This window comes from Gekko japonicus, unplaced genomic scaffold (assembly GCF_001447785.1).
Source record: "Gekko japonicus isolate JY-2015 unplaced genomic scaffold, Gekko_japonicus_V1.1 scaffold336, whole genome shotgun sequence".
In the NCBI taxonomy this organism is placed as follows: Eukaryota; Metazoa; Chordata; class Lepidosauria; order Squamata; family Gekkonidae; genus Gekko; species Gekko japonicus.
The window spans coordinates 874,243-886,608 of record NW_015172014.1 but is presented as its reverse complement, the minus strand read 5'-3'; the positions used below and the strand labels follow the sequence as shown (position 1 = coordinate 886,608).

Below are 12,366 nucleotides of genomic sequence, written 5' to 3'. Positions count from 1 at the left end.
CTTGCCTGCAAAATTTTGGGTGTCGCCCCCCCCCCCAAGCTAGCAATCCAAAACAGTCCAGTGGCACCTTTAAGACCAAGTTTTATTCAGGTACAAGCTCTCCCTCCTCTGTGAGGACAGATCTGCGCTCCCCCCCAATAGCTAGCAATCCAAAACAGTCCAGTGGAGCCTGAGCGGTGGGTGTTGCCTTCTGACACACTTCTGGTGATGTCAGGGGGTGTGGCATATGCAAATAAGTTATGCTAGTGAGCTCCTGCACCTCTTTTTCTACGAAATGACCCCTGCCGACTGGCATCACGTGCCTCAAACCCCCACCCCCCCAGCTATGGCTCACCGATAAAGATATTCTTGTAGATGATGATCTCCTTCAGCTCTTCCCCGTTCTCCTTCAGAGGGTGCAGGAGGGTGACCTCTGAGGCGTCATAGGTATATGAGCGGAAGGTCATGGTGCAGTTCTGCCAGTCGAAGGGGAAGTAGGTGACCTGCCCCACCCCCAGACAGAAAGGGGTCAGAGGGAAGGCAGCCCGTCCCCCACACCCTCCCCACGCTACAGCGGGAATGCCTTCTTTGCCAATTCACAATATCCTTCGGGCACCTTCTGCAGAGGAATAGTTCAACGAAGGGCCAAAGAAAGGAACCCTGGGTAATTATTAATAAGAACTCTAGAAGGCTTATACTCTAGAAACCCTGTCGGGCTCTGGCCTCGAATCGAGCTCTTCAACGGCGGACCGACGCGGCTGCCCTCTGAAGCAATGTTTCTGTTGCCCTTTGAGAGTTGGAACAAGCATCCCACAAACCGCATCTTGCTCTCATGCGTATCGTCATTGGGTAGTGCCACTCGGAAGGTGCCATGCGCCACAGGGGCTCAGCTTGCTCCTGGTGTCATGGGAGGGGGGCAGGCTTTGCCATCTTGGATTTATACCACTGCCGGCAATGCCTGAGCCAAGGCCTCATGGCATGGCGAAAGGTGGCACAGGAGGAGGGGAGGGGTACGGCCACAAGGATGACTGGCGGACAAGTGCTGGTCATGCCAAGACGCCCACCTGGATGCTGCAGCTGCTCCGGTAAACAGCGGGCGGCTGCCACCGGACGACCCCCTCGTGGTTCACCAAGACGTTCACCATCAGAGAAATGTCAAAAACGCCGTCGTTACTGGATGGGAGGAGTGGGGGCAGAGAAGGCTGTTAACCTCCCGTGCAGAATTATGTTGAACATTCCTAGCTGGAGACAAACCACATTCGGCCAACGGCTCTCGATTCGTAATGAAGTGGAACATTCCGAATTGGAGACTGGTGAATTTGTAGCCCGAACTGTGTAATATGTTTAATATAGTATTTTAATGTTGTATTTATTACCTATATGTATTTTAGATTTTTATCTGTTTGTAAGGTGAACTTTATATGTTGTAACTTGCCCTGAGCCTGCATGTGGGAAGGGCGGGATAGAGATATAAATAAATAAATAAATAAATACAAATGAAAGTGAGGTTGCTACACCATCCCAGGCCCAGAGACTTCAGCACAGGCCCGTAGCTACGGTGGGGCGTTTGGGGGCTATGCCCCCTCAAAGGTGAGGCATGCCCCACAATGGCGTTTTTCAAGCGGGGCCTACCTGCACCTGAACTCCAAGCAATGAAATCGCCACTTGGAGTTCAGGGAAGGAGGGAACCCCTCCCCTGTTGCCCCACAAATGTTCCCGATGCCCCACCCACCCAAAATTTCTGGCTACGGGGCTGCTTCAGCAACTAATAAGGGATCCCTTTTGGAAATGGGACCCCCCCCTTGCCCCCCAGCCCAGAAAAGTAGCTGTGTTTCCACAGCATGCCGCAGCTCCCAACCTTCACAATACTCACTTGTTCATGAGGACTATATCTGGGAGCCAGACTTTGTTAGAAAAAATCCTGACGGAGGTGATGCCCTCGTAATCCGCGGGATCCCAGGTGAGGCGGTAGTCTGTCCATGTCTGGAAATCCAGGAAAGAAATAGATGGTGGTTTGAGCCAGGGGAGTCACGGGGATGAGGCCATGAGAGACAGACCAGGAGAGGGGTGTGAATGTCAGGAGAGTTCGTATCAGATACTCAGGCCATGACAGGGCCTGCAGCCCACAACACGTCTTTCCTCTTATCTCCCCTCATGGCCACCCTGACAAGATAGTTGCTCTTGTTCCTGTTTCACACACTCGAGAAGGGTTGTAGCAAGATAGCGCCTTCTATCTTAGCACCCCAAAGGAGAGGCAGAATTCAAACCCGTGTCAGTGTTCCAACTAAGCTGAGTGAGTGTGAGCTAGCTCGCAGTTTTTTAGCCTCCAGCTCACACATTTTCATCTTAGCTCAGAAAGAAGGATGGGGCTCCAGAGCAAACTGATTTATGCAGTAGCCAAATCGCTCGCTGCTAACAACTTTAATGCCAGTACCTCGCAAAGCAGGATTTTTGCTCACAAGACTCCACAGCTTAGAAGGGGCATCGGTCTCCAGTCATCTATTTCCCCATCAAACAAAATCAGTTTTTGTTCTATTAACTCCATTCAAATATTTCGGTTTTTCCAGGTCTTTAACTGAAACTGCCCAGAATAGTTTTAGCAAAACCCAATGAGGCCCAGAAATGTATGTTTGTGTTTTTGTTTTGTTTTAAAGATAATTTAATTTGTCTTGTTGCCCCTCAAGCTCCACAAATCATGGCCTAAGGCCTTTCAGGACTCCCTGGAAATTGGTGACCCCAAAGAGAATATTATTAGAAAATCCAGCAATTCGGATTGATTAAGATACAGCCCCACCACAACCACTCAAACAATCCCTGGAGGGGCCGGAGAGGAGGAATTAAATCATTCCCCCCCCCTTCGCATACCCCACCCGGTCAAGGAGAAAAGGCAGCTCAGGGCAGGTCTAGGGCACCTGATTGGTGTGAAGTGACCTTCTGAAGGCGCTTCATCCCCTGAGGAAGTTCTCAGTCCCTTCTCTTTCTGTTTTTGGAAGGATGTGAATCCTTCTCGCGGCTGACAAGCTATCTCGGAACCAGACCAGATTCAAATTCGCCTCTCCCACATGGCGAATGTCTGGAAGGCAACTTATGTGTTTGTGAGATGCAGCCAGGGGGACATAGGTTGTGATTTTTACCCACCAGATCCATGTAGACCTTTGTTGTCAACTGTTCGTTTTTTTCATCCTGCAAAAAAAAAAAAAAAAAATTCCCAAAGAGAGCTCAGGGTGATGGTCCTGCAGGTGTGCGTTATAACTTCAGGCATCTCCTACAGCCCTTGGCACACTAGCAGGTAGGAAAAAATGGTTCTTGGGGACAGACAATATTCTGAACTGGAATTCCAAAAACAACATCCGTGACAAAATAACTAAGAGTCAATAAAGATAAGTTGCAAAAATGTTTACTGTAGTAATTCTGTAGAAAATTGCCTTCTATTATTTAGAATAATTTTTTCTTCTATTATTATTATTTATCGCTCACATGCTAACGAATACTGCACAATGAAAACAATTCGTTTCACAATATTTGCTTTATCTGAGCATGTAGCAATCCCAATTCTTGTCAATTCTTGTCTTATTAACTCTTGAAGGAAACATTCCATGTTGACTCTCTAATAACAGAACCCAAGGTCTTCACAACTCTTCCTTCAAGAGTTGATAAGAAGTAATTGATAAGAATTGGGGTTGCTACAGAATTACTACAGTAAATGTTTTTGCAAGTTATCTTTATTTGACTCTTCGTTATTTTTGTCACGGATGTTGTTTTTGGAATTCCGCTTCCTCCCGTGATCTCTCATTTTTGGCTTCTACAATATTCTGAATTGGCCAGAACTGGAAATGGAAGGGGGGAAATGCCTGCAGTTTGAGATGGGGTGTGTGTGTGTGTGGGGGGGTCTTCTACAGAGAAGGACGTAAACAAGAAGCCTTTTGCCTTTGTGACCATCCCCCAGATCGCTCAGTTATCAATAAAGGTAAAGGTAAAGGTTCCCTTGCTCGAAAGCCAGTCGAATCCGACTCTAGGGTTGCGGTGCTCATCTCCGTTTCAAAGCCAAAGAGCCAGCGCTGTCCGAAGACGTTTCCCTGGTCATGTGGCCGGCATGACTAAACACCAAGGTGCACGGAACGCTGTTCCCTTCCCACCAAAGTGGTACCTATTTATCTACTTGCAATTTCTTGCTTTTGAACTGCTAGGTTGGCAGGAGCTGGAACTAGAGATGAGAGCTCACTCCGTCATGCGGCACCCGGGTCTCGAATTGCTGAACTACTGACCTTCCACAGCCTGCAGTTCAGCGTCTTAAGCACTTGAGCCACCGCAGCTCCAGTTATCAATAGCTGGCGGCAAACTCCAACTGTTGTCTTTGCTGCCACCGCCTCTTAACTACTTCTCCGTCTAACCCAAAGTCTAGAGCTGCTGCACCCACCCCATGTGGAAGGGTCCCAGTCCTCACCCCACCCCCGAATTCCTTATGCCGCTGAGTCGAACCCTGTTTTGGAGAGCATTTCCTCGATGTCGCCCCCTGCAGTTGCCCTGTGGAATGCCTGCTGAGGGGAAGGGAAGCCGTGCCGCCATCTACCGGCCATGCTAGGTTCTGACTTCTTGATCCACATCCTCAAGGCACTTGCTCCAAAGCAGAACTCACCACACTGATGAGCTGCGAGAGGGACATCCCGATCCGGACGGGAACCCTGTCGCTGATGCTGCGGGCCGGGCGCACAGTCGTGCTGTAGTTCTGGGAGAGCGCCTTCAGCAGCAGCCCCTCTGTTTCGGAAGCCGTCACGGCTAGAGAGAGAATGCAAGAGAGAGCCTTCTAGTGTGTCGGAGGGCACCCACCCATCTGCTGGCCTCCCTAACGGGGGGGGGCACTTTTAAGCCCTGTGACCCCCAGAGAGCAACACATTTCTGGTCAAATGTTCTATAAAAGCTCTTTGAAAGAGGCAAAACGTCACTTGCATGCTGTACAAATCAATACATGACAGAAAGGTCACAGGGTCTGGCACACTTCTGAAACCCTGGCTGCACAAATGGTTTTGGAATGATTGTCGTCATTGCCCCCCCCACACACACGTTGCACAGCTCCCCACCAGTGTTCCCTCTAAGCTGAGTTAGTGTGAGCCAGCTCGCAGTTTTTTAGCCTCCAGCTCACATATTTTTGTCTTAGCTCAAGAAGGAGGGCTCCAGAGCAGTGTTCCCTCTAAGCTGAGTTAGTGTGAGATAGCTCACAGTTTTTTAGCCTCCGGCTCACACATTTTTGTCTTAGCTCAGGAAGGAGGGTTCCAGAGCAGTGTTCCCTATGCAGGAGCCCAATCGCTGGCTCACAACATTACTGCCAGGAGCTCACCGAGTAGGATTTTTGCTCACACGACCCCACAGCTTACAGGGAGCATTGCCCCCCACCCCCACCTCTGGGTGCCCTTGGCAGAAGCAGGCAGACGACATGAATGAAACGCTTACCTCCCATGGAGAGAACCCACAGGAGCCCCCAAAGCGTCGCCCTGGGGGCCATGTCCTCGGTCGGCTGCTGGACAGGCAGACAGACAGCTGGGCGGCCACCCCTTTCCCTGGGACTAGGGAGCCCTTCCCATTGGTGTTAGCCGCCGCCCAGCCAGGGCCACGGGAAGGGGATTGGTCAGAGGAGACCATCTAGAGTTACCAAAGGCATTTCGCAGCTGCTGAAGAGTTTCCGGCCCGGCCACCTGTTCTCTTCGGCCCTCTGGCTGCAGATCTCCCACAGAAAGGGAGCACTGCCCACTTGGGCGGCTGCACCACCCAGCCAAGGCAGCATTTCTGGCTCCTGGGGGCAGAGAGCGTGGAGCTGGATTGGGTCCCTGTAACCCTCCGACTCAGCAGGAGCAGCTCGGGGAGGCGGGAAGGCCCTGGAGCCAGATTCCAGCTGGGGTCAGGAACGGAGCCGTTGGAGCAACCGATGCCCCACCCGTGGGACATAGTGAGAGTCTGGAAGTGGAGCCGTTTGTGGCCGAAGTAAAAGGCCTTTGTCATCTATGGGGGAAAGTAGCTCAGCTGGGACCTGCAGTGACTGTGGAGACAAGAACCAGCGTGGTGTAGCAGCCAGAGTGCTGGACTAGGTCCCAGGAGAGGCAGGTTCGAATCCCCACCCTGCCACGAGAAGCTTGCTGGGTGACCTTGGACCAGTCACGCACCCTCACCCTAACCTACCTCACAGGGTTGTTGTGAGCATAAAGTGGAGGAGAATGATGTAAGCTGCTTTGGGGAGAAAAGTAACATGGAAATGAAGTAAACCAATAAATTCCATCCAGGCCCAACCTCTCCCACACTTGGGGAGCCATGGGGGGCACTCCTTTCTGGAGATCCCCAGTACTGTAGGGATTCAGGCCCTTCCCCTGTCTGCACTTGTTGAAGAGGCTTAAAAGTGCTGCAGATAAAACTGCAGGAGAGCCTTGAGTGACAGGCTGCTCCGGGCAAACTGATTGGTCGGCATCAGCTGAGCAAAAGAAAGTCTGGTGAGAGCTGTATGCTCAGAAGGGGTTCAGGTTCCTGCCTTGACCATGACAAGACATGTGTGTGTGCGAGGAAACCATCTTAGGCTAGCCCTGACAGGAAAAGGGCTTAGTGCTGACAAAGTCAGAGTTCCCCCGTGACTGAACACAGTCTTAACTCAGCATTAGCTGAGGGCAGTTTTGAACACAGACAGCGAACGGGGGAAAGTATGGCCAGGAGGTTTTGGGTAGCACAAGAAGTCTTCCATTTGGGCCAAAAGTAAAAGGGAGTAAATCTTCTAGGGAGAGAAGAAGGATCCCTCCCCAGTCAAACAGGGAAAGTGATCCCTGAGGAGCAGAGATTCCCTGGTCTGGTGTGATGGGAAAGTGCTTGTGGAGACTTTCAAAGACAGTGAACAGTCTCTAGAAGATTTCTGGTGTTCCAAGAGAAGGGGTTTGGGTGCTGGGAAGATGGAACCAGGCTTCTGGGCACCGACAGAGTCTGCTGTTCTACAAATAAAGTGAAATGGTTTAGGGGAAAACCCAGGAACCAAAGCAGCGAACCATCGTAACAGTGAAGAGTTCAAGAAACTCTCATTAGCCTGAAATACAAGAATAAGAATTTGGGCTTCTACTGTTTTGCCTCTGTATTTTCAACCCCTGACTTCACCTGACCTTTCCCCCTTGATGTAAAATAAAACCCTTATGTTTGAATTTTAGAAGCATCTCGAGTGCCATTAGCTGTCCTTTAAGAGAAAGGGAGACCCTGACCTTACCCTCAGGCCCTGGGCGGAGAAAACAGCCCTGATGTATCCCTGGCGAAGGTGACTCGAAAGAGGAGACACCCCACCAGGGCTGCTGAGTCTGTGAAGGGATGCAAAAGAAAAAACGGGAGGGAAAATCTTGCCTGAGAGGGAGGGAGGGAGGGAGGAGGACAGGGTCTGTCATCCAGGGACAGGGAAGGACCCGTCCTGTCAGGTCAGTGGACTCAGAAATCGGGGAAATGGTGTGCGGGAACCACAGCCCCGCCATACAAACAGCCTCCTATTTGCTCAAGGGCTACAGGGAAGACCTGGACTGGGTCATTTCGGAATGGAGTAGAAGAGCCTAAATCCTGGAAGTGGATTCCTGGATCTGGAGCCCCCTTGCCCACCCATTCACCCTGTAGATAACCACCAAGACAAGCCATGTAGAATAATAGAAATGTTCTGTTTATTTCCAGAATGCAGGACGGGGGGTCGGGACGGGGGGGGGGGGGGGGGGGGGTGGGTGGGTCTGAGGGGCCTGACACAGGACTCTTTGCCTCAGGTTCAGGAAGGGGGTTTGTTATTGCTGAGAGTGCTCCATTTTTTCTCATGCAGGGAGTCAAAGGCGGAGAGACTCCAGGGATTATTGCTCTCTGTGCTGGTAAAGGGGAGAAGGCAGAGGAGGGGGATGGGTGTTAGAGGACACCAGCCCTGGAAGGTAGTCCATCCGAAACAGACCTTTCCCCGATCCTGCAAGGCAACGTTTCTGTGCAAGAGTCCGAAGCTCTCAAAGGGGGGGGGGGATCCGAATCGTTGCAGAGTTGGGTCTGATAGCAGACTGAATTTTTAAAAACATTTTCCTGCTTGAAGTTCCACTCTTGGGATTTGCAAAATCACGTAAACGGCTGTTCTGAAACTAGAACAAACAAACATGAAATCCTGCACTTCTAAACTATATTTTGGAAATAAATCCCTCTGAAATGCCAGATTTAAAACAACATCTCCGAGGGGTATGGATTTCAAATGCGCTGCAATACAGAGGCAGGGGCAGATCCAAATCATTTCAAATGAGGGCTCTTTTTGTAGAAAAAGCCCAGCAGGAACTCATTAGCATAATAGGCCACACCCAACAGGAGCTCATTAGCATATTGGGCCACACCCCTGACTGCACAGCTAATTAGCACATTAGGCCGCACCCCCATGCTATCAGAAGTGTGGTCATCCAGCCACACCCACCTTTTGCTTCTTATTCTGTTGACCTTGTTTGTTGTCAAAATCCAGGGCTTTTTTGTAGCAGGAACTCCTTTGCATGTTAGGCCACACACCCCTAATGTAGCCAATCCTAATGAGTGTCTGCTGTTGGGTGTGGCCTATTATGCTAATGAGTTCTTGCTGGGCGTGGCCAACTCGGGAGCCAGCCGGAACTCCGTTCCTGTGCGTTCCTGCCCAGAAATAGCCCTGAATCTAGACTCAGGTGGGGGCAGCCGTGTTGCTCTGAAGCGACAGAACAAAGTTTGAGTCCAGTCGGGCACCTTGAAGGCCAACAGAATTTTATTCTGGGTACTTGGTTTGTATTTTAAGTGAATGAACGCCTTGAAGGTTTCAAGTATTACCGCTTTGCACCGGGAGTCCTCTAGAAAAGACGGGGAGGCGGTAGGAAATGGAGAGGTGAAGGAGGGATTGGGTGGGCGAGGGCACGAGGCAAGTTGGAGACTGTGGGGACCGGGCACAGGAGGTGGAAATGCCAAGAAGGGGAGAGAGGCGTGGGCCAGAGCTGATGTGCCCCCCCCTCTCAAGAGATCCTGGGCTGAGGCATCGAGGAGGGAGATATACAGAGTAAGAGAGAATACACAGCCTTTTGTAAGTACATAAAAAGGGGGAGACGAGGTTAGCTTTTGAGCCCACCTTTCCCACCAGCTGCTTTCGTGCAATTGGAATAGGCACACACACACACACACCCTGCCCTATGCCGGCAGAGTTCACGGGGGTCAAGATTGGGCTAGTAAATACCAGAGATGCCACGGATAAACCTTGAGGGTGGGGTTCAAGTAATTAGTTCAGATTCAGATGGGGAAGGCGACGGATCCTTTGTTTGTGGTCCACATTTGTGGTGTCCCGAGACAGGAGATGCCCGGGGCTCTGTTGCCAACGGTGATGAAGTTTCAGGATTAAAAACCCTTTCCACCGGAACATCACCCGTTGTCAAAATCTGGCCAGAACAGTGTTTGGAAGGACCCGATTCGAATCCTACCCTGACTTGAACGGCTCAGGCCGGCCTGATTGTGTCAGATATCGGGAGCGAAGCCCCGCCCTGGTTCATACTTGGATGGGAGCCCACCAAGGAAGTTCCGGAGCAGCTACGAAGAGGCAGGCCGTGGCAAACCACCTCTGAAGACTTCTTGCCTTGAAAACCCCTTGAGGGGTCGGCGCGAGTCGGCTGCAACCTGACTGCCCTTTTCACCAGTTTAGCTGCACCCCGATCTGGAAGCGAAGGAGGGCTGGTCCTGGTGAGGACTTGGAGGAGAGACTAGCCAGGAAGCCCAGGGCTTCTGCACAGAGACAGGCAGTGCCCAACCACACCGCTGTTTACCTCGGTTTGAGTTCACCAACTTGAACGATTGTGGCTCAGCTTCAAGCATACTTTTGAAAACCACTCTCCCAGCTTCTCCAGCTTCCACACCTGAGTTTTGGCATCCAGGATTGGGCTAGCGGAGTGGCGATGCATGCCAGTAACGTGGGCTCACATGGCTGTAACATGTTAATTGTGGCACGCCCCAGAATCAGAACGGGGTCCCGTGACTTCATTGACCAAAACGGGTGACTGGGGCAGTTCCTGGCTCAGGAGGTCCTCCTCGGAAACGATCAGGACCGGGAGGTCATTCCTGAGCCAAGGAAGGGTCACGCCACCGCAGTTCAAATGCCGACGTTTGCCACTTTGCAGAGGGCAGGCAGGGTGGTGAGTGTGTGCATCTTCCAGAGAGGGAGCCGGTCGCACCCCTGCATCCCCCCCCGTTGGCTGGCCTGTTCCATGCACGTTGGGACCCCAGGTTGCACCTTGCAAAAACAACAACAAAACCTGCCCCAACAGTGCTAGGGTTGCCAACCGCCAGGTGGGGCCTGGATATCTGTTGGAGTTACAACAACTGATCTTCAGATGACAAGAGAACAGCTCCTTTGGAGGAAATGGCTTCTTTGCAGAGTGGACTCTTGCACTGCACCTTGCTGAGGCCCCTCCCCTCCCCAAACCCCACCCCCAAATCTCCAGGAATTTCCCAACCCGACTGACACTGTTGCTTCACCTCAGCAGAGACCTCGTAGAATTCCTGAGTTCACGTGAACCCTGTGACCATTGGACAAGGGAAAACGGGGTGATTTGCTGGACTTTGAACGGAAGGAGGGGGTGGCACTGTTGCCCCAGGGGTCAGCTCTGGCCCTTGCCGGCGCCATCTTGCCAAGAGGAGGCTGAGATAGGTAGACCGTGCCCACGATGGCCCACTCGGTGGCCGGCCTCTCCCTTCCTTCCCTGCTCAGCGCAGGCTCTTTCCATCTGGACCCGGCTCAGTAAATGAGGTAATCTGGCGCCCAGGCCGAAGGAGAGCGATTTCAGGGTGGCCGGGTGTAGCTTTCTGCTTCTCCTTGCTGCGCCCTCCGGGAGAAGGAGGGTGCTAACTGGGGCAGGGGTCCCCAGCCTTTTTGAAGCCACAAACACCTTGGGGGTGGTGGCGAGCATCACCCCAAAATGGCTGCCTCTGGAGGTGGAGCCAAACAGTGTTTCCCTCCTCACGCCTCCTCGGAAGAAGGAAATCCTGAAGGGGAGAATGGAACCACACGATGACGAAGGAAAGCCCATGTGCTCACCAGCCCTCCTCCTCACCCGCTGCCGGAAAACCCGTTCATTTGAATAAGGAAAGCCAATAACAAGGCCCGTCCCACCCGCTTTCTGAAAAGCTCGGCAGGCGCGAAGGGAAGTCAGTGGCAGGCACCTGTGGGCACCACGTTGCGGAACCCTGAACTAGGACTCCCGAGGTTTCTTTGGGGTGGAGCCTAGGGGTGATGCGGGTGGGGGGCACGTGTGCACAAGGAGACGGGGAAAGATGGCAGCCAGGATGCGTGGGCTCTCCAGAGGTGGGCCTTGGGCTTGCTGGAGGCCAGAGCGCACCCGGGAAATGGCCCTTGGGGAAGCCAAGTGCAGAGGGCCCACCCATGGCTTCCTCCCGCAAACTGGCAGCCATGCGGGTGGGGTGTGTGTCAATGGGTCAGCTGACCCCACCCGGTTACCATGGCTCACAGCTGCTGCCTCTGCTGGCTCCCAGCCGACTGGGGAATCCCCTCCGAGTTCAATGGCCCGTTCATCCCTGCTGGAGGAGGCCAGGATTCCTAGCAGAGGCAAGAGATGGGGCTGGAACGCAGCGCTAGGGTGTGGTCTACGCATGAGTCTCACAACGGAAGGGGGGGCGTGTAGTGTGAAGGGGGCTGCGTACCAGGGACCCCCCCAGGTTCTGTTTCTGGTAGCCACAGGAGGCAATACAAGAGGAGAAAAGGTCTCTTCCCAGTCTCCCTCCTCCGGAGTTTCTGTGGTCTCCCTGGAGGCTTCCCTGACCCCTCACCCTCACCCCCCCACCCCCACCAGCATTGAGACGATGTCCCTCCCAAGTCCAGTTTCGCATCGGCTTCCCCTCCCACCCTCACCCTGTTAAATTTATTGCCTGTAGAAATACTATACAGATTGGTAGCTGGGCATACTGGGATGTGTGGGGGGTGGGGTGGGGGATGGGCGCAGAGTTTTATGGCATGCACCCTCCCCCGAGTTATTGGCTATTGTTCCCCCCCCCCAGAGCCCCACACACCAGGGGGATCGTTGCGACATGCACATGGAAGATGCCCTGCGACTCCAGTGTTGCCACTCAGTGGCCAAATAAGGGTACTGCAGTTCTATGGGTTTGTTCAGTGGAAGCGGCCCATTTTAGGAAGTTGTCTCTCCCCATGAATGCAATGTCGCCATCCAGTGGCCAAAAGGGGTATGATTCCATTTTGTAGGGCACTGTTTTCCCAGCACACTCTGCTGTTCCTATGAAACGTCTTCCTTCCCGATAGCAAATTGTTGGCTCCCAGTGGCTGAAAACCGGAGTGCAGTCTCACCGGAGAGGGCATAATCCAGCATAAAAGGCGTTCACTTATAACACGATGGT

At 52.6% G+C, this 12,366-nt stretch overlaps 1 protein-coding gene across 1 annotated transcript in view; it reads right to left on the bottom strand.

Moving 5' to 3' along the window:
* CHRNB1 (cholinergic receptor, nicotinic beta 1) overlaps positions 1–5,557 on the bottom strand; it is a 17,478-nt gene extending 11,921 nt beyond the window's left edge. Inside the window, exons 1-6 of the mRNA XM_015420328.1 lie at positions 5,428–5,557; positions 4,616–4,755; positions 3,118–3,162; positions 1,853–1,962; positions 1,044–1,152; positions 335–482 (exon numbers count right to left, since the gene is read on the bottom strand). Of these exons, the coding sequence (XP_015275814.1) occupies positions 335–482; positions 1,044–1,152; positions 1,853–1,962; positions 3,118–3,162; positions 4,616–4,755; positions 5,428–5,479 (604 nt within the window). The 5' untranslated portion in view covers positions 5,480–5,557. The remainder of the gene's footprint in view (positions 1–334; positions 483–1,043; positions 1,153–1,852; positions 1,963–3,117; positions 3,163–4,615; positions 4,756–5,427) is intronic.
* Positions 5,558–12,366: the final 6,809 nt, after the last annotated feature.